Source organism: Somniosus microcephalus, unplaced genomic scaffold (assembly GCF_052327205.1).
Source record: "Somniosus microcephalus isolate GS21.2 unplaced genomic scaffold, FLI_Smic_1.0 unresolved_chr1, whole genome shotgun sequence".
In the NCBI taxonomy this organism is placed as follows: domain Eukaryota; kingdom Metazoa; phylum Chordata; class Chondrichthyes; order Squaliformes; family Somniosidae; genus Somniosus; species Somniosus microcephalus.
Genome location: NW_028225179.1, coordinates 162,214,951 through 162,233,691, shown reverse-complemented (window position 1 = coordinate 162,233,691; position 18,741 = coordinate 162,214,951). Strand labels below are relative to the sequence as shown.

The 18,741-nt window shown below is 53.7% G+C and overlaps 1 protein-coding gene across 1 annotated transcript in view; it reads left to right on the top strand.

Annotated features, from left to right (window-relative positions):
* The first annotated feature begins 5,153 nt into the window (after nt 1-5,153).
* The window catches only part of LOC147096421 (cytochrome P450 2H2-like), a 48,459-nt gene continuing 34,871 nt past the window's right edge, over nt 5,154-18,741 (top strand). The window contains exons 1-2 of the mRNA XM_085973819.1: nt 5,154-5,253; nt 11,099-11,181. Coding sequence (XP_085829945.1) covers nt 5,154-5,253; nt 11,099-11,181 — 183 coding nt within the window. The remainder of the gene's footprint in view (nt 5,254-11,098; nt 11,182-18,741) is intronic.

Sequence of the window (18,741 nt, the reverse complement as noted above, 5' to 3'; positions counted from 1 at the left end):
CACCTGGAGTATTGTGTACAGTTTTGATCTCCTTACCTAAGGAAGGATATACTTGCCATAGAGGGAGTGCAACGAAAGTTCACCAGACTGGTTCCTGGGATGTGGGTTTGTCCTATGAGGAGAGATTGAGTAGACTAGGCCAATATTCTCTAGAGTTTAGAAGAATGAGAGGTGATCTCATTGAAACATACACAATTCTTACAGGGCTTGACAGGGTAGATGCAGGGAGGATGTTTCCCCTGGCTGGGGAGTCTAGAACCAGGGGTCACAGTCTCAGAATAAGGGGTCGGCCATTTAGGACTGAGATGAGGAGAAATTTCTTCACACAGAGGGTGGTGAATCTTTGGAATTCTCTACCCCAGAGGGCTGTGGAGGCTCAATCGTTGAGTATATTCAAGACAGAGAGCGATAGATTTTTGAATATTAAGGGAATCCAGGGATATGGGGATAGTGCAGGAAAGTGGAGATGAGGTAGAAGATCAGCCATGATCTTATTGAATGGCAGAGCAGGCTCGAAGGGCCAAATGGCCGACTCCTACTCCTATTTCTTATGTCCTTATGTGAAGATGCAGTGGATTTTCTGTCGAGGCCGGGTCCTCCCAGGCCACTCCATAACACAGGCCTCTGTGCTCAATGGATCCTTCCCAGGGACACTGGCCCAGAAAAAAACATCAACTGAGGCCTTGGAGTGTCAACTTTCCTCCAATATTAGAAGGAATTTCTTTACATGGAGGTTGGTGAGAATGTGAAACTCGCTGCCTCATTGGGTGGTTGAAGTTGAGAGCATTGATGCATTGAAAGTGAGGCTTGAAATCCAAGATGACTTTATACTGTACAGAATGTATTTGGAGCTTGTTTCATATATGTTTGAGTAAATTAAGTTTGTTTTCGGAAATAGAAAAGATTCTCGAGTTACTCAAACTGTGTGTCGGGTATTTTGGGTCTGTGGATTCACATCTCAGGCAGTGCTGCCCTCCCAGTCCCTGAGACGCTGTTTGATCGCAAGTCTGTCATTGTTACAAAGTGCATTACTGCCACCTGCTGGCAGCATATCAGTGCTGCAGGAAAGAATCCCCATTAAAAACGGCCCAAGAAGCGGTGACTGTCTCTGAAGGTTCACAGGCACGGTGGGCCGAATGGCCTCCTTCTGTGCTGTATCATCCTCTGATTCTTATGTATTCTTACACTTGGATCTGATCAAATCCACCTTCTCAAAATTGATTTCATTCAATCCCATTGTTTGATTACACGTTCCAGGGCCCTCATTGGGAAAGATTAGCTAGAAAATGCCACAATCATGTGGGAAATATACACACATTAGGATTCGCCATTAATGTGTAGGGTTTGATATATGCTGCAGTATTTAGCGAGCTTTGAATTGCCCGACATAAACCAATATGATTGTCACCAAGGCATTGTTGGGCCCACAGAGCGAGTTCAGTCGAGTAATGGTGGAGAACAAGTGACTGGCGAACTCGGGAACTGAACAGGGTCGCTGTCAGTCTTGGTCTCAAGACTCTGTCTTGGGCAAGTCAACTCCAGTCTGCTGCACTCCTGGTGTGTCGGTTCTTCTGGCGAATATCGCGATGGCATTCACTCTGCGGGGCAAAATGTGTGTCGCTCAACTCTCTCTGCGGACCTGGTTAGACTGGACAGAGGCTCATAGGGTCACGGAGCTCTGTAAGATCGCTTGTGAGAGCCGGACTTTCCATCTCAAATGTGTCCTTATATATTTCTCACTCCCGTTTACTGAGTTCATTGTTAACTCCCGCCTTTGTCTCTAACATGACATCTACTCGCCTGTCTCTTCCAAACGGCCGCTTATGAGCAGCTCTGATAATGTAGTAACAACAGGAGATGCTGGAAACACTCAGCAGGCCAGGCAGCCTCCCTCGCTCGGGGTCAGAGAGGGGAAGGTCAGAGGGGAGAGTGAAAACACAGCAGGGGGTGAGATTGGAAGAAGGGATGGGGTCAGAGGAAAGTGAAGGGGAAGAAGGTTCCGGAGGGGCGCTGGTGTCCAAGAGTTGTTGAAGTTCGTGATCCTTGACATCTGAAAGGAAGAAAACAAGTTTTTTGTTGAAGCGCCAGATGAGGCAAAGGATGAACTGGAACTGTGGACCAGGACAGCTTTGAGATAGAGTGCATCGGTGCTGCTGAAGGGAGAGGGCGAGAGTGTTGATGTGGCGACGCATGGCATTGAGCGTGGATCTCAGGATGTAGCGAGAGCAGTAGTTCGAGGAACGCTGAATATCCCGGAGATATCTGTAATCCTGGGGGGATCCAAAACACGAAGGGTGGAATTTCAGTTGGAATCCACGTGGAATAAGTCGGAACCGGAGACAGATGCTGAGGAAAGAGATGTGGCTGTGAAAACGAGTCTTGGCAGATACCTGATCAAACACGAGAAGGGAAACCGAAAGCAATGAAGATGAACAAGGTTGAAGAGACAAACGGAAATCCGGTCGGAGAGAAGAGCAGAACTTCTTCAAGGTGGGCATTCCGAGGAGAGAAGTGGCAGTGAACCAAACACTAATACAACAGCAAAATACTGCGGATGCTGGAAATCTGAAATAACAACAGAAAATGCTGGAAACACTCAGCAGGTCAGGCAGCATCTGATAATGTAGCATTAGTTCATCATGACAGGGATAAGGAATCTTGCCAGTAGGCACTTTACAGCTTCCGGTCTCAACACTGAGTTCAAGAACTTCAGATCATAACCACCGTCACCATTCTGCTGGAACCATTCACATCTCCTCTGGACCCACCTTTGGTTATTCACAATATATATAAATGATCTAGACAAGAGAACTAGATGTAATATCTCCAAGTTTGCAGACGACACAAAGCTGGGTGGGCGTGTGTGCTGTGAGGAGGATGCAGAGAAACTCCAGTATGATTTAGACAGGTTGGGTGATTGGGCAGATGCAGTATAATGAGGATAAATGCGAGGTTATCCACTTCGATGGCAAGAACAGGGAGACAGATTATTATCTGAACGACAATAGATTGGGAAAAGGGGAAGTGCAAGGAGACCTGGGTGTCCTTGTGCACCAGTCGCTGAAGGTCAGCATGCAGGTGCAGCAGGCGGTTAAGAAGGCAAATGGTATGATGGCCTTCATAACGAGAGGATTCGAGTACAGGAGCAAGGATGTCTTGCTGCAGTTGTACAGGGCCTTGGTGAGGCCACACCTTGAGTATTGTGTGCAGTTTTGGTCGCCTTATCTGAGGAGGGATGTAGTTGCCATGGAGGGAGTGCAGCGAAGATTCACCAGACTGATACCTGGGATGGCAGGAATGATGTGTGAGGAGAGATTGGGTCGATTAGGCTTATATTTGCTAGAGTTTAGAAGAATGAGAGGGGATCTCATTAAGCCTTATAAAATTCTAACAGGACTAGACAGACTAGATGCAGGAAGGATGTTCCCGATGGCGGGGGAGTCCATAACCAGGGGTCACAGTCTAAGGATAAGGGGTAAGCCATTTAGGACTGAGATGCGGAGGAATTTCTTCACCCAGAGAGTGGTGAACCTGTGGAATTCTCTGCCACTCAGGGCAGTTGAGGCCAATTCATTAAATATATTCAAGAAGGAGTTGGATATATTTCTTGAGCCTAAATGGATCAAAGGATATGGGGAGAAGGCAGGGACAGGGTACTGAATTTGGATGATCAGCCATGATCTCATTGAATGGCGGAGCAGGCTAGAAGGGCCGATTGGCCTACTCCTGCTCCTATCTTCTATGTTTCTATGTTTCTTTACTTGTCCCATTACCACCCTCGTTTGCTTTGCACCATCATCCCTTTTGATATTTATTCACTCCAGCCCCCCACCCTATCACAGACCCTCCCTTTTGTTATTTCCCAGCGCGCCCACCCCTCCCCCCTTCCCCTGGCTCTGTACCTGCTTACAGATTGTTAAATCTCCAACCCTTTCCAGTTCTGACCAAAGGTCACCGACCTGAAACGTTCTGTTTTTCCCTCCACTGATGCTGCCTGATCTGCTGGGTGTTTCCAGTATTTTCTGTTTTTATTAGGGATTAGGAATGTTAATGTGCGATATATAACGTTGTAACAGCGTAAGAGTAAATACGGTAACAGAGCAGGGAACTGACGAGGCCAATTTAGTGACAATTTAGTGTTAGTTCATGACAGGGAGTTGTGAATTGTCTTTTATTGCGTGACTATATAACTTTGTATCACTGTCAGAGTAAATACGGTAACACCGCAGGGAACCGAAGGAGGATTTGATTGGCGAACCGGGGCTGATCCACCCACAGAAATATCAGCCCAGCAGTTTGAATCAGGAAGCGCTGAAACTCATCCTGGCTTCCAGACACGAGGCGGAGAGTTTCATTGAGGATTGAAATTGTCCCGTTTGTCTTGATTTCTTCACCGATCCGGTTATACTGGAGTGCGGGCACAACTTGTACCGCGCCTGTGTCACCCGGCCTCGGGAACACCAGGAGGCGACAAACTCCTGGCCGGAATGTAGAGAGGAATTTGCAGACAGAAACCTCCGGGTCAATCGGGCCTGAGCGAGTCTGGCCCAGAAAGCGCGAAAATTAAACCTGAATGGGAAAGAGAAGGAAAGTAAACTTCACTGTGAGGAACATCAGGAAGAACTGAAGCTGTTTTGTGAAACTGACCGGAAACTGATCTGTGTGACGTGCCTTGCGGGGAGAGACGGGCAGAGTGATGAGACGCGCCGCTTCCTGCCCATCAATGAAGCTGTTGAGATCTACAGGGTAAAATGAACAAGAGATTCACTTGATCCACTCTTTCACTCGCCTGTTTTCACAAACACTTTTATTCTGTGATTTTTCTCTCCCAATCCCAGGATCAGCTGAAATCTTCCTTAGATTCTCTCACAGAGAAGAAATCGGCGGTTCTAGAACCGGAATTAAAACAGAAACAGCAGATTTCTGCAGTTAGGGTAAGGTCTCCCTGTGCTGATTTTTTGGGATCTCGGTTAGTTTTGTTCCCTTTTTCGCGGTACATTAATTATGTTTCACGTTTCATTTGGTAGGAACAGTCGAACAGTCTGCAGACCCGCATCACATCCGAGTTCGCTAAAATGCACCAGATTCTCAGTGAGAAAGAGCAGAGTTTAATCAGAGATCTCAGGGAACAAGAGGGGAAGATTCTAGAAACAATGGAGGAAAACCTCCGAGAAATTCAAGAGAATGTAGATTCCATTGAGCAAGTATTCTTCGAGTTCCAGATACAAACGGATCAACAAGATATTTCTCAAGGTGAGGGGATTCTCTGATGTGATTTATTCATAAAGGCACAGCCATAAAATAAGAAATAAAAGTTTAAAGTGAGAGGGCCAACATTCCTCTAACACTTGTGAACACAACGGAGCGGGTTAGTTAGTTTCTGGACTTTCCTAGATTCACTGGGCGATTGTGCTGCTCTCAGTGATACACAACTAACCAATGGGAGGGCAGCAGAATCTCGGGCTCCTCCATTCTCGGAGTGTTGCCGGAGGTTCCGCTTTTAGTTGCCGGTTATTTTGGCCCAGAACACAGTATTGGCCTTTACATCACAATGAAATCTGTGTAGTTATATTTACTGATGGACCTGTCGGATTCAGTGTTTTCTGACTGTGTGTGTGTCTATGTGATGGGGGCACATGCCTGGGTGCGCCGGCTGTGTGTACTTGTGTGTGATTATGTGTCCAGGTCCCGCAACGCCGCGATTTTAAAATTCTCATCTTCGTGTTCAAATCCCTCCATGGCCCCTCCCTATCTCTGCAACCTCCTCCAGCCCCACAGCCCTTGCTGATCTCGGCGCTGCTCCAATTCTGGCCTCTTGTGCAGCCCCGATCTCCTTCGCCCCACCATTGGCGGCCGTGCCTTCAGCTGTCTCGGCCCTGAGCTCTGGAATTCCCTCCCTAAACCTCTCCGCCTCTCTCTCTTTCTTTAAGACGCTGTTTATAAACCTACCTCTTTGAGCCAGCTTTTGGCCACCTGCCTAGTTTCTCCTTCTGTCGCCCAGTGTCGCGCCTTGGAAGGATTTACTGTGTTAAAGGCGCTGTATCAATGCAAGCTGTTGCTCCATCTGCTGTGAGATTGCATTCCTGGAGTCGAGAACAAGTGGATACTGCTGGTTTAGGGAAGTTGGGGATCAGTAATAATAGGGCTAGGGTACGCAGATATAATCCAGTCAACATTTTAAATTCATGCATTCTGCCCTTATTTTCTGGATGATAGTTTGATTTTTTTAATAGTCAGATAACTGAACTTGCAGCAATTTGGGGAGTAGAGTTGCTGGAGCACAGGAGAGTCTGGGCGCTGCAGACCTGAGCAACCTGGAGCTGACAATCTAGTTGCTATTGCGCCCCTGGTGGTGGGAGGTTGTAATAACAGACTTCCAGAGGCAGTTTCTATTATAAATGTGGATATTGGAAATTATAAGGGGAGAAATGTGAAGCAAAAGTCTGACAAAACCTGACTACATGATGCAAGCTCTTGGGGTGGAGCAAGTGGGCACAGATAAATATTGTTTGTGTGTGTGAGAGATTGTGTCCCTGTGTGTTTTAAACTGGGGATGAGCTTCCAAATGCAGACAAAATAGAATTTCCACACACATCTGATTCTATCTTTGTGGGTTCAGAGTCTGCAATTATTGAGTGTTTGCCTCAGTGCCATTGCATTCTGCACTGCAGCCTCTTGCTCGCTGCAGTCTGGGCTTTACACTGGCCTCTGCCACTTCAGATCTGTTTATGGTTTATTTCCCGGAATAAGCTGATCGGGAGAGGCGGCAGGACATATTCTGTACAACATCCCTGTACAACTGAGAACATTTATTCAGCAAAGCGCTCATTGTGACTTAATACAATCAAACATTTTATATTTATAGGATTAATGAAATTTGTAATGGAGTATCATTAGCAGGTGGCAATCTGTCTCTCGGGATATTCAAAGGACCTTTACAGTACATGGTGTGGAAAGAAATGATCGACAGCATCAGCCCAGGTAACAGCCCTTACACACCTGTAATCTCTCACTTGGACATTACAGACCCCGCATCTAAAATCTTACTTCACTGAACCACAGTTCATATAATGTGGATAAATGTGAGGTTATCCACTTTGGTGGCAAAAACAGGAAGGCAGATTATTATTTGAATGGCAATAGATTGGGAGAAGGGGAAGTGCAAAGAGACCTGGGTGTTCTTGTGCACCAGTCGCTGAAGGTAAGCATACAGGTGCAGCAGGCGGTTAAGAAGGCAAATGGTATGTTGGCCTTCGTAGCAAGAGGGTTCAAGTACAGGAACAAGGATGTCTTGCTACAGTTGTACAGGGCCTTGGTGAGACCGCACCTTGAGTATTGTGTGCAGTTTTGGTCGCCTTACCTGAGGAAGGACGTTCTTGCCATGGAAGGAGTGCAGCGAAGATTCACCAGGCTGATACCTGGGATGGCAAGAATGACGTATGAGGAGAGATTGTGTCGATTGGGCTTATACTCACTGGAGTTTAGAAGATTGAGAGGGGATCTCATCGAAACTTATAAAATTCTGTCAGGCCTGGACAGACTAGATGCAGGAAGGATGTTTATGATGGCCGGGGAGTCCAGAACCAGGGGTCATAGTCTAAGGATAAGGGGTAAGCCATTTAGGACTGAAATGAGGAGGAATTTCTTCACCCAGAGAGTGGTGAACCTGTGGAATTCTCTGCCACAGAGGGCGGTGGAGGCCAGTTCATTAAGTATATTCAAAAAAGAGTTGGATATATTTCTTAAGGCTAAAGGGATCAAGGGATATGGGGAGAAGGCAGGGACAGGGTACTGAATTTGGATGATCAGCCATGATCTCATTGAATGGCGGAGCAGGCTCGAGGGGCCGAATGACCTACTCCTGCTCCTATCTTCTATGTTTCTATGTTTCATCCGGCGCTTCAACAAAAAACTTTTTTTCTTCCTTTCAGATGTCAAGGATCACAAGCTTCAACAACTCTTCGACACCAGCGCCCCTCCGGAACCTTCTTCCCCTGGTTGTTTAGTGGTTATGATACCGGACTAAGAACCCAGGGCTCACAAATTCTTTATCCCTTCATAGCAAATTGTAAAGTCGAGTTTAACAGACAAAAAGACCACGAACTCTATTAAGATATTCATACAAACCCAACTAGTTCACTGATATCCTTCAGGGAATGGAATCTGCTCTCTCTGGTTTGGCCAACATGGGACTCCAGCCCACAATATATGGTTTATTACATAAAATATACAGCACAGAAACAGGCCCTTCGGCCTAACCAGTCCATGCCAGCATCTATGCTGCACTCGAGCCAACGTCCAGCTTTCTACATCTAGCTCGATCAGCATAGCTCTTCAATTCCCTTCTCCCTCACGTGCTTATCTAGTTTCCCCTTAAATGTATCTATACTATTCGCCTCAACTAGTCCCTGTGGTAGCGAGTTCCACATTCTAACCACTCTCTGGGTAAAGACATTTCTTCTGAATTCCCTATTTTATTTCTTGGTGACTATCTTATATTAATGGCCTCTAGCTTTGCTCTTCCCCACATGTGGAAACTCACTCTCTCTGTCTAATCTATCAAAACCTTGCATAATTTTTTCAACCTCTATTGAGTCTCCCCCTCAGCCATCTCTTTACAAGAGAAAAGAGACCCAGTCTGTTCACCCTTTCCTGATACGTATAACCTCGCAGTTCTGGTATCATCCTTGTGAATCATTTTGCACCCTCTACAGTGCCTCTATATCCTTCTTAAAAAAATATGGCGACCAGAACTGCGATGGAGCTACACATCGTTATGATGAGATGGATTACATTGTAATGTAGGTTTGTTTATCAAACATGTATCCCTGATTTTGACAATTGAAAAGAGCTTACTGAAGATCGGGTTCACTGTGTAACTCAGAGGAAACTTTGTTGTAAAGTTAAATCGCCATTCAAACCTTTATCCTCGAGGGAATACAAACCAAGTTTATGCAACCGGTCCCCATAATTCACCCTTTGTGCAGAGCGAGCTGAAACAGCAGTCACTAAATTGTACAGCAGGGAGGCACATTTTAAAAAGGAAAGTCACACATTGTTTTAATAAATTACAGCCCTAACACAAATCACTGGTGTTGCTCTTTTTAAACTTTCTCCCAGTTCCAGCCTGTCTGACTCTGGATCCGAAAGCAGCCCGTTCCCAGCTCACCCTGTCTAAGGACTAAACGAGTTGTGAGAAGTGGAAAGAGATGGAGGCGTCTCCCTCACTCTCCGGAAAGGTTCAATAACTGGCTCTGTGTCCTGGGATCTGAGGGATTCACATCAGGGAGGCACTACTGGGAGGTGCGGGTGGGAAGAAGATTGAGTGGGACGTGGGAGTGGCCCGAGAGTCCATTGACAGGAAAGGCTATGAGGTCGAGGCTCCAGAGTCTGGATACTGGCTGAGGAATGGACATTAATACAAGGCTCTCACTTCACCATCTACCCCCCTCGCCCCGAGTGTGAAGCCTCGGGAGATCGGGGTGTACCTGGACTATGAGGGCGGACAGGTGTCATTTTACGATGCGGACAACATGTCCCATCTCCACACTTTCACCCACATGTTCACTGAGAAAGTCCACCCTTACTTCAGTCCCTGTTTACATGAGGGTGGGAAAACGCAGAGCCGATGAAAACCTGCCTGATTGGAGTTTATTAACTGCTTTCATTTCCTATGGCTGATTTCAGACTCTCTGTCCTGGTCCGGTGTAATAAACAGTTCCTGTTGTTAAACAGTTTGTAATCGGAGTGTAATTAACACTGCGCCAAGCAATTGAGCTCAACAGTTTCCAGCACTGTGTCGGTGTGTTTTGGAACAATTTATTCTAACCCACTGACTTACTCCTTGCGGGAGGAGTGAAAGGCTGCGATGTGATGCAGTGTCGCCTGTTTATGGGATACAGGGTGAGAGAGGTGGTCAGTGGCGGTGAAAAATCACCCAGTGATGTGGGACCAGGGGATCCTATAGTCAGACTGGAGGTGGGCACAAGTCGGAGTGACTGGTCATCGATAAAGTTGCAGAGACTAAAGGGGGTGAGATTCACCTTCGGCAGTTTAGCGAAGCGGGTGACAACCAATCAGCAGCCCGTTTTACAACCTCAGTGGGACAGAATATTGGGCGCAGTGTGAAATGGGCGGCTGATGCGCCTGTTTTGCCCTACCTGCCAAGACAAATTTCACCCTCTGTGTTGCTACAGGTCAGCAGGGGCACTAATGGTGTCACTGTCCTGAAGTTAAAAACATTTGATGCAACAATTGAAGTGACAGAGTGGGCACTTCACCATTTGAAGATGATCAGATGTACCATTCTCTTCAATCTGAGTGTTCGGACTGAGAATCGACATTGTGCACTGGGGCAGTCTGCAGGACCGGCTCTCTGGTCTGCCACAGAAACTATCCGATTGAGGGCTTTAAGGAGAGTGCGGCTACTCCTCGCTGTCAGTATGTGTACAGGCCTGCGGGAAGGCGATAGGGTCAGGGCCTGATCACCGGCCGAGTGTTGAGCCTTTTTATCTGCGCTAAATTGTCCTCATCACTGGACAATGACAAAGTGTCAATTTACTGATAGCCACTTGTCAATGAGAAAGCCTGTCTATGTAAGTGATTGTCAATTATCAATAAATAAATCGGATGTAAATCCAGAAGACGCCTTGAATGTCAATCCCAGCGTCAGCTTGGTGTGGTCTGCAGCACTTTAGTATTCTGGGTCCAAGTGCTGTGGGTTCCAGCCCCACTCCCGGATTCCAGCCAATGGTCGAGGCTGACATTCTGGTCCCCGCTGATTCTCTACTTCCATTGGAACATTGCAGGTTGTCACAAACAAAGGACCATCACACTGAGCTCTCCCTGTCGCTATTCTGACACCAGTTTCCTTTCACTGAACGGCTGTAATTTTAACTTTGGACGATTGTGTAAAATGGGCAATATCCAATTCTCCGCCCATTGTGCGCCCGATTTTCGCTTCAATTGACTCCAATATTCGCTATCGCCCGTTTAACGCCCTCGCCCTAATTAAAATCGCACCAAATGAGCGTTTAATATTTTGAACCACTTTGAGTGCGGGGAGAAGCGGCTCTTTTTGTCTTTTTCTCGCTGACAGATTCTTCAGACCCGGGGGGAGAGAATCCTTCAGCTCGGGCCCGGCGAGCAGCGCACCTCCCGCACATTCAGGCGGCGGGATCCGTTTGGCCATCCCGCCAGACATGAGCAGCTTTTGTCTGATGTCAAGCGGCTTTCCCCGGCAGGGCAGGGCCGGGCGGAGGAGAGCGAGGCCGGGCGGCTGAGGCCGAAAGCGGCCGCTCGCTCGCTCGCTCGGGGGGAAAAGCTCCGGGCAGACTGCGAGGACCGGGCGCGCGCTCAGCTCAAAGCCCCGCCCCCAAAGCGCGGGCCCGAGAGCGCGGGAAGAAGCGCGGCTCTGATTGGAGGATCAGCGAGCGGGGGCGGGGCAGGGGGCGGGGCTGTCCTCAGCACAGCAGCACGTGGTGAGAGGCCTTCAGTCTTTTTTTCATCACATTTTTAAAATAAACTATAAATTACATGAAAAAACTATTTTAAATAAATTAAATTTTTGAAAAAATAATTTTATTTTCTAACGGGGCTAAAAATAAACTTACCTTTCTTTAAAGTATTTAAAAATAATAAACCTGTGGAAAAAATGTTTTAGTTTAAATAATTCACCACTTACCTTGTAAAAAGCAGGCCTTGCGACTGCTTTTTATAAGTGTAGCTCCTGGAGACTTACCCTCCCGGGAAAACCTGCAAGAAAAATGTAAGTTTGATGCGCACGCGCTGCCTCTCCTGCTCACGCGTTCCACCTCTTAACCCCTTATTTCAGGGGAACAGAAATGCCGGGTTCCCGCGCATGCACGAAACCAGCACTTCCATTGGGCTTACGGGTGAGTACCCCGTGCGTACTCAGCTGTGAAGACCCAAATTTCTGGGCCATTAATTGGCCCAGCAATTCGGGTCTCCACGGGTGAGTGCGCATGGGGTACTCACCCGTAGGCCCAATGGAAGTGCCAGTTTTCTGCATGCACTGCACATGCGCGGGAAACTGGCACTTCCGATCCTCTGAACGAAGGGGTTCAGAGGGCGAACGTGCGCGCAGGAGAGGCTGCGCGTGCGCATCAAACTTACATTTTTTTAATTCATTGATGGGATGTGGGCGTCGCTGGCTAGGCCTACATTTAGTGCCCATCCCTAATTGCCCTTGAGAAGATGGTGGTGAGCCGCCTTCTTGAACCGCTGCAGTCCGTATGGTGTAGGTACACCCACAATACTGTTAGGAAGGGAGTTCCAGGATTTTGGCCCAGCGACAGTGAAGGGACGGCGATAGAGGTCCAAGTCAGGATGGTGTGTGGCTTGGAGGGGAACTTGTAGGTGGTGATGTTCCCATGCGTCTGCTGCCCTTGTCCTTCTAAGTGGTAGAGGTCGCGGGTTTGGAAGGTGCTGTTGAAGGAGCTTTGGCGAGTTGCTGCAGTGCATCTTGCAGATGGTACACACTGCAGGCACAGTGCGCCGGTGGTGGAGGGAGTGAATGTTGAAGGTGGATGGAGTGCTAATCAAGCGGGCTGCTTTATCCTGAATGGTGTCGAGCTTCTTGAGTGTTGTTGGAGCTGCACACATCCAGGTAAGTGGAGAGTATTCCATCACACTCCTGACTTGTGCCTTGTAGATGGTGGAAAGGCTTTGGGGAGTCAGGAGGTGAGACACTCGCCACAGAATTCCCAGCCTCTGGCCTGCTCTTGTAGCCACAGTATTTATATGGCCGGTCCAGTTCAGTTTCTGATCAATGGTAACCCCCAGGATGTTGATAGTGGGGGATTCAGCGATGGTAATGCCATTGAATGTCAAGGGGAGATGGTTAGAGTCTCGCTTGTTGGAGATGGTCATTGCCTGGCACTTGTGTGGTGCGAATGTTACTTGCCACTTGTCAGCCCAAGTCTGAATGTTGTCCAGGTCTTGCTGCATATGGACACGGACTGCAGGTTTTCACGCGAGGTTAAGCCTGCAGGATTTAGAAATGTAAAAAGGAGGCATAAGGCCTGCTTTTTACAAGGTAAGTGGTCAATTAATTAAAATTAAAACATTTTTTCCACAGGTTTATTATTTTTAAATACTTTAAAGCAAGGTAAGTTTATTTTTAGCCCCGTTAGAATAAAAATATATTTTTTTCAAATATTTAAATTATTGTTTAAAATAATTATTTAATGTAATTTATAGTTTATTTCAAAAGTGTGATTTAAAAAAAAATTATTTGATGGTTTACTGTTATTTTGGGGCCATAGTGTTTATAAGTTTTGACAGGTCTCCCTGTCAATCTTATGAATGGGCTTTTCCCTCCTCCGATTGGCTGCCCATGGCTCACATGATCGCAGGGGACACATCGCACTAACTGCGCCCCTGGGACACGCAAGCACTGCGCGCTGGTCTCTGGGCCAGGCACCGGAGCGGAATTCCACGGGGCCCTACAGCTCAACTGCCGGAACGCAAGGTAAGTGCAGGTCGGGGGCTTACACCCGCGGGAAGCCCCCGACCCAAATTTCTGGGCATAGAATCACAGAATCATACAGCACAGGAGGAGGTCACTCGGCCCTTCGTGCCTGTGCCGGCTCTTTGAAAGAGCGAAACAATTAATCCCACTCCACTGCCCTTTCCCCACAGCCCTTCTCTAGTCTCTCCACGTAACTGAAGTCCTGCATCCCTGGTACCAGTCCAGTAAACTGTATTTCCCAGAACTGGACACAATACTCCATGGAAGGAGTGCAGCGAAGATTCACCAGGCTGATACCTGGGATGGCAGGAATGACGTATGAGGAGAGATTGTGTCGATTGGGCTTATACTCACTGGAGTTTAGAAGATTGAGAGGGGATCTCATCGAAACCTATAGAATTCTGTCAGGCCTGGACAGACTAGATGCAGGAAGGTTGTTCCCGATGGCCGGGGAGTCCAGAACCAGGGGTCATTGTCTAAGGATAAGGGGTAGGACATTTAGGACTGAAATGAGGAGGAATTTCTTCACCCAGAGAGTGATGAACCTGTGGAATTCTCTGCCACAGAGGGTGGTGGAGGCCAGTTCATTAAACATATTCAAGAAAGAATTGGATATATTTCTTAAGGCTAAAGGGATCAAGGGATATGGGGAGAAGGCAGGGACAGGGTACTGAATTTGGATGATCAGCCATGATCTCATTGAATGGTGGAGCAGGCTCGAAGGGCCGAATGGCCTACTCCTGCTCCTATCTTCTATGTTTCTATGAACCACTGATTTAGGAAGGTTCAGCATAACTTCCTTGCTATTGTAATCTATGACTCTGTTTACAAAGCTAAGGATACTGTATATTATTTAGCAGCCATATCACCTTGTCACCGTACTATGCTCCCGCAGCCGGCCCGCCTCCTACAATGCTTCCGCAGCCGGCCCGCCCCTACTACGCTCCCGCAGCCGGCCCGCCCCTACTACGCTACCGCAGCCGGTCCGCCCCCTGCTACTCTCCCGCAGCCGGCCCGCCCCCTACTATGCTACCGCAGCCGGCCCGCCCCCTACTACGCTCCCACAGCCGGCCCGCCCCCTACTATGATCCCGCAGCCGGCCCGCCCCCTACTATGATCCCGCAGCCGGCCCGCCCCCTACTATGCTCCCGCAGCCGGCCCGCCCCCTACTATGCTCCCGCAGCCGGCCCGCCGCCCTACTACGCTCCCGCAGCCGGCCCGCCCCCTGCTATGCTCCCACAGCCGGCTCGCCCCCTACTATGCTCCCGCAGCCGGCCCGCCCCCTGATATGCTGCCGCAGCCGGCCCGCCCCCTACTATGCTTCCGCAGCCGGCCAGCCCCCTACTATGCTTCCGCAGCCGGCCAGCCCCCTACTATGTTCCCGCAGCCGGCCCGCCCCCTGCTATGCACCCGCAGCCGGCCCGCCCCCTACTATGCTTCCGCAGCCGGCCAGCCCCCTACTATGTTCCCGCAGCCGGCCAGCCCCCTACTATGTTCCCGCAGCCGGCTCGCCCCCTGCTATGCTCCCGCAGCCGGCCCGCCCCCTGCTATGCACCCGCAGCCGGCCCGCCCCCTTACAATGCTCCCGCAGCCGGCCCGCTCCCCTTCTACGCTCCCGCAGCCGGCTCACTCCCTACTTTGATCCCGCAGCTGGCACGCCCCCTACTATGCACCCGCAGCCGGCCCGCCGCCTACTATGCACCCGCAGCCGGCCCGCCCCCTGCTACTCTCCCGCAGCCGGCCCGCCCCGTACTTCACTCCTGCAGCCGGCCCGCCCCCTTCTACGCTCCCGAGCCGGCCCGCCCCCTACTATGTTCCCTCAGCCGGCCCGCCGCCTACTACGTTCCCTCAGCCGGCCCGCCGCCTACTACGTTCCCTCAGCCGGCCCGCCGCCTACTATGCTCCCGCAGCCGGCCCGCCTCCTACAATGCTTCCGCAGCCGGCCCGCCCCTACTACGCTCCCGCAGCCGGCCCGCCCCTACTACGCTACCGCAGCCGGTCCGCCCCCTGCTACTCTCCCGCAGCCGGCCCGCCCCCTACTATGCTACCGCAGCCGGCCCGCCCCCTACTACGCTCCCACAGCCGGCCCGCCCCCTACTATGATCCCGCAGCCGGCCCGCCCCCTACTATGATCCCGCAGCCGGCCCGCCCCACTATGCTCCCGCAGCCGGCCCGCCCCCTACTATGCTCCCACAGCCGGCCCGCCCCCTACTACCCTCTGCAGCCGGCCCGCCCCCTACTAGGCTCCCGCAGCCGGCTCGCCCCCGACTACCCTCCGCAGCCGGTCCGCCTCCCCCTCCGCTCCCGCAGCCGGTCCGCCTCCCCCTCCGCTCCCGCAGCCGGCCAGCCTCCCCCTCCGCTCCCGCAGCCGGCCCGCCCCCTTACTATTCTCCCGCAGACGGCCCGCCCCACTACTACGCTCCCGCAGCCGGCCCGCCACCTACTATCTTCCCGGAGCCGCCCCCCCCTACTATGCTCCCGCAGCCGGCCCGCCCCCTACTATGTTTCCGCAGCCGGCCCACCCCCAGTCCGCTCCCGCAGCCGGCCCGCCCCCTACTTTGCTTCCGCAGCCGGCCCGACCCCTGCTATGCTCCCGCAGCCAGCCCGCCCCCTACTACACTCCTGCAGTCAGCCCGCCCCCTGCTGCGGTCCCGCAGCCGGCCCGCCCCCTTACAATGCTCCCGCAGCCGGCCCGCTCCCCTTCTACGCTCCCGCAGCCGGCTCACTCCCTACTTTGATCCCGCAGCTGGCACGCCCCCTACTATGCACCCGCAGCCGGCCCGCCGCCTACTATGCACCCGCAGCCGGCCCGCCCCCTGCTACTCTCCCGCAGCCGGCCCGCCCCGTACTTCACTCCTGCAGCCGGCCCGCCCCCTTCTACGCTCCCGAGCCGGCCCGCCCCCTACTATGTTCCCTCAGCCGGCCCGCCGCCTACTACGTTCCCTCAGCCGGCCCGCCGCCTACTACGTTCCCTCAGCCGGCCCGCCGCCTACTATGCTCCCGCAGCCGGCCCGCCTCCTACAATGCTTCCGCAGCCGGCCCGCCCCTACTACGCTCCCGCAGCCGGCCCGCCCCTACTACGCTACCGCAGCCGGTCCGCCCCCTGCTACTCTCCCGCAGCCGGCCCGCCCCCTACTATGCTACCGCAGCCGGCCCGCCCCCTACTACGCTCCCACAGCCGGCCCGCCCCCTACTATGATCCCGCAGCCGGCCCGCCCCCTACTATGATCCCGCAGCCGGCCCGCCCCACTATGCTCCCGCAGCCGGCCCGCCCCCTACTATGCTCCCACAGCCGGCCCGCCCCCTACTACCCTCTGCAGCCGGCCCGCCCCCTACTAGGCTCCCGCAGCCGGCTCGCCCCCGACTACCCTCCGCAGCCGGTCCGCCTCCCCCTCCGCTCCCGCAGCCGGTCCGCCTCCCCCTCCGCTCCCGCAGCCGGCCAGCCTCCCCCTCCGCTCCCGCAGCCGGCCCGCCCCCTTACTATTCTCCCGCAGACGGCCCGCCCCACTACTACGCTCCCGCAGCCGGCCCGCCACCTACTATCTTCCCGGAGCCGCCCCCCCCTACTATGCTCCCGCAGCCGGCTCGCCCCCGACTACCCTCCGCAGCCGGTCCGCCTCCCCCTCCGCTCCCGCAGCCGGTCCGCCTCCCCCTCCGCTCCCGCAGCCGGCCAGCCTCCCCCTCCGCTCCCGCAGCCGGCCCGCCCCCTTACTATTCTCCCGCAGACGGCCCGCCCCACTACTACGCTCCCGCAGCCGGCCCGCCACCTACTATCTTCCCGGAGCCGCCCCCCCCTACTATGCTCCCGCAGCCGGCCCGCCCCCTACTATGTTTCCGCAGCCGGCCCACCCCCAGTCCGCTCCCGCAGCCGGCCCGCCCCCTACTTTGCTTCCGCAGCCGGCCCGACCCCTGCTATGCTCCCGCAGCCAGCCCGCCCCCTACTACACTCCTGCAGTCAGCCCGCCCCCTGCTGCGGTCCCGCAGCCGGCCCGCCCCCTGCTATGCTCCCGCAGCCGGCCCGCCCCCTGATATGCTGCCGCAGCCGGCCCGCTCCCCTTCTCCGCTCCCGCAGCCGGCTCACTCCCTACTTTGATCCCGCAGCCGGCCCGCTCCCCTTCTTCGCTCCCGCAGCCGGCCCACTCCCTACTTTGATCCCGCAGCCGGCCCGCCGCCTACTACTCTACCGCAGCCGGCCCGCCCCGTACTTCACTCCTGCAGCCGGCCCGCCCCCTACTACGCTCCCGAGCCGGCCCGCCCCCTACTATGTTCCCGAAGCTGGCCCGTCCCCTACTACGCTCCCTCAGCCGGCCCGCCGCCTACTACGTTCCCTCAGCCGGCCCGCCCCTACTATGCTCCCGCAGCCGGTCCGCCCCCTGCTACTCTCCCGCAGCCGGCCCGCCCCCTACTATGATCCCGCAGCCGGCCCGCCCCCTGCTACTCTCCCGCAGCCGGTCCGCCCCCTGCTACTCTCCCGCAGCCGGCCCGCCCCCTGCTACTCTCCCGCAGCCGGCCCGCCCCCTACTATGATCCCGCAGCCGGTCCGCCCCCTGCTACTCTCCCGCAGCCGGTCCGCCCCCTGCTACTCTCCCGCAGCCGGTCCGCCCCCTGCTACTCTCCCGCAGCCGGTCCGCCCCCTGCTACTCTCCCGCAGCCGGCCCGCCCCCTACTATGATCCCGCAGCCGGTCCGCCCCCTGCTACTCTCCCGCAGCCGGTCCGCCCCCTGCTACTCTCCCGCAGCCGGCCCGCCCCCTGCTATGCTCCCGCAGCCGGCCCGCCCCCTACTATGATTCCGCAGCCGGCCCGCCCCCTACTACGGTCCCGTAGCCGGCCCACCCCCTACTACGGTCCCGCAGCCGGTCCGCCCCCTGCTATGCTCCCGCAGCCGGCCCGCCCCCTGCTACTCTCCCGCAGCCGGCCCGCCCCCCACTACGCTCCCGCAGCCGGCCCGCCCCCCCACTACGCTCCCGCAGCCGGCCCGCCTCCCCCTCCGCTCCCGCAGCCGCCCCCCCCTACTCTGTTCCCGCAGCCGGCCCGTCCCACTACTACGCTCCCGCAGCCGGCCCGCCCCCTACTCTGTTCCCGCAGCCGGCCCGCCCCCTGCTACGGTCCCGCAGCCGGCCCGCCCCCCACTACGCTCCCGCAGCCGGCCCGCCCCCTACTATGATCCCGCAGCCGGCCCGCCCCCTACTACGGTCCCGCAGCCGGCCCGCCCCCTACTATGCTGCCGCAGCCGGCCCACCCCCTGCTA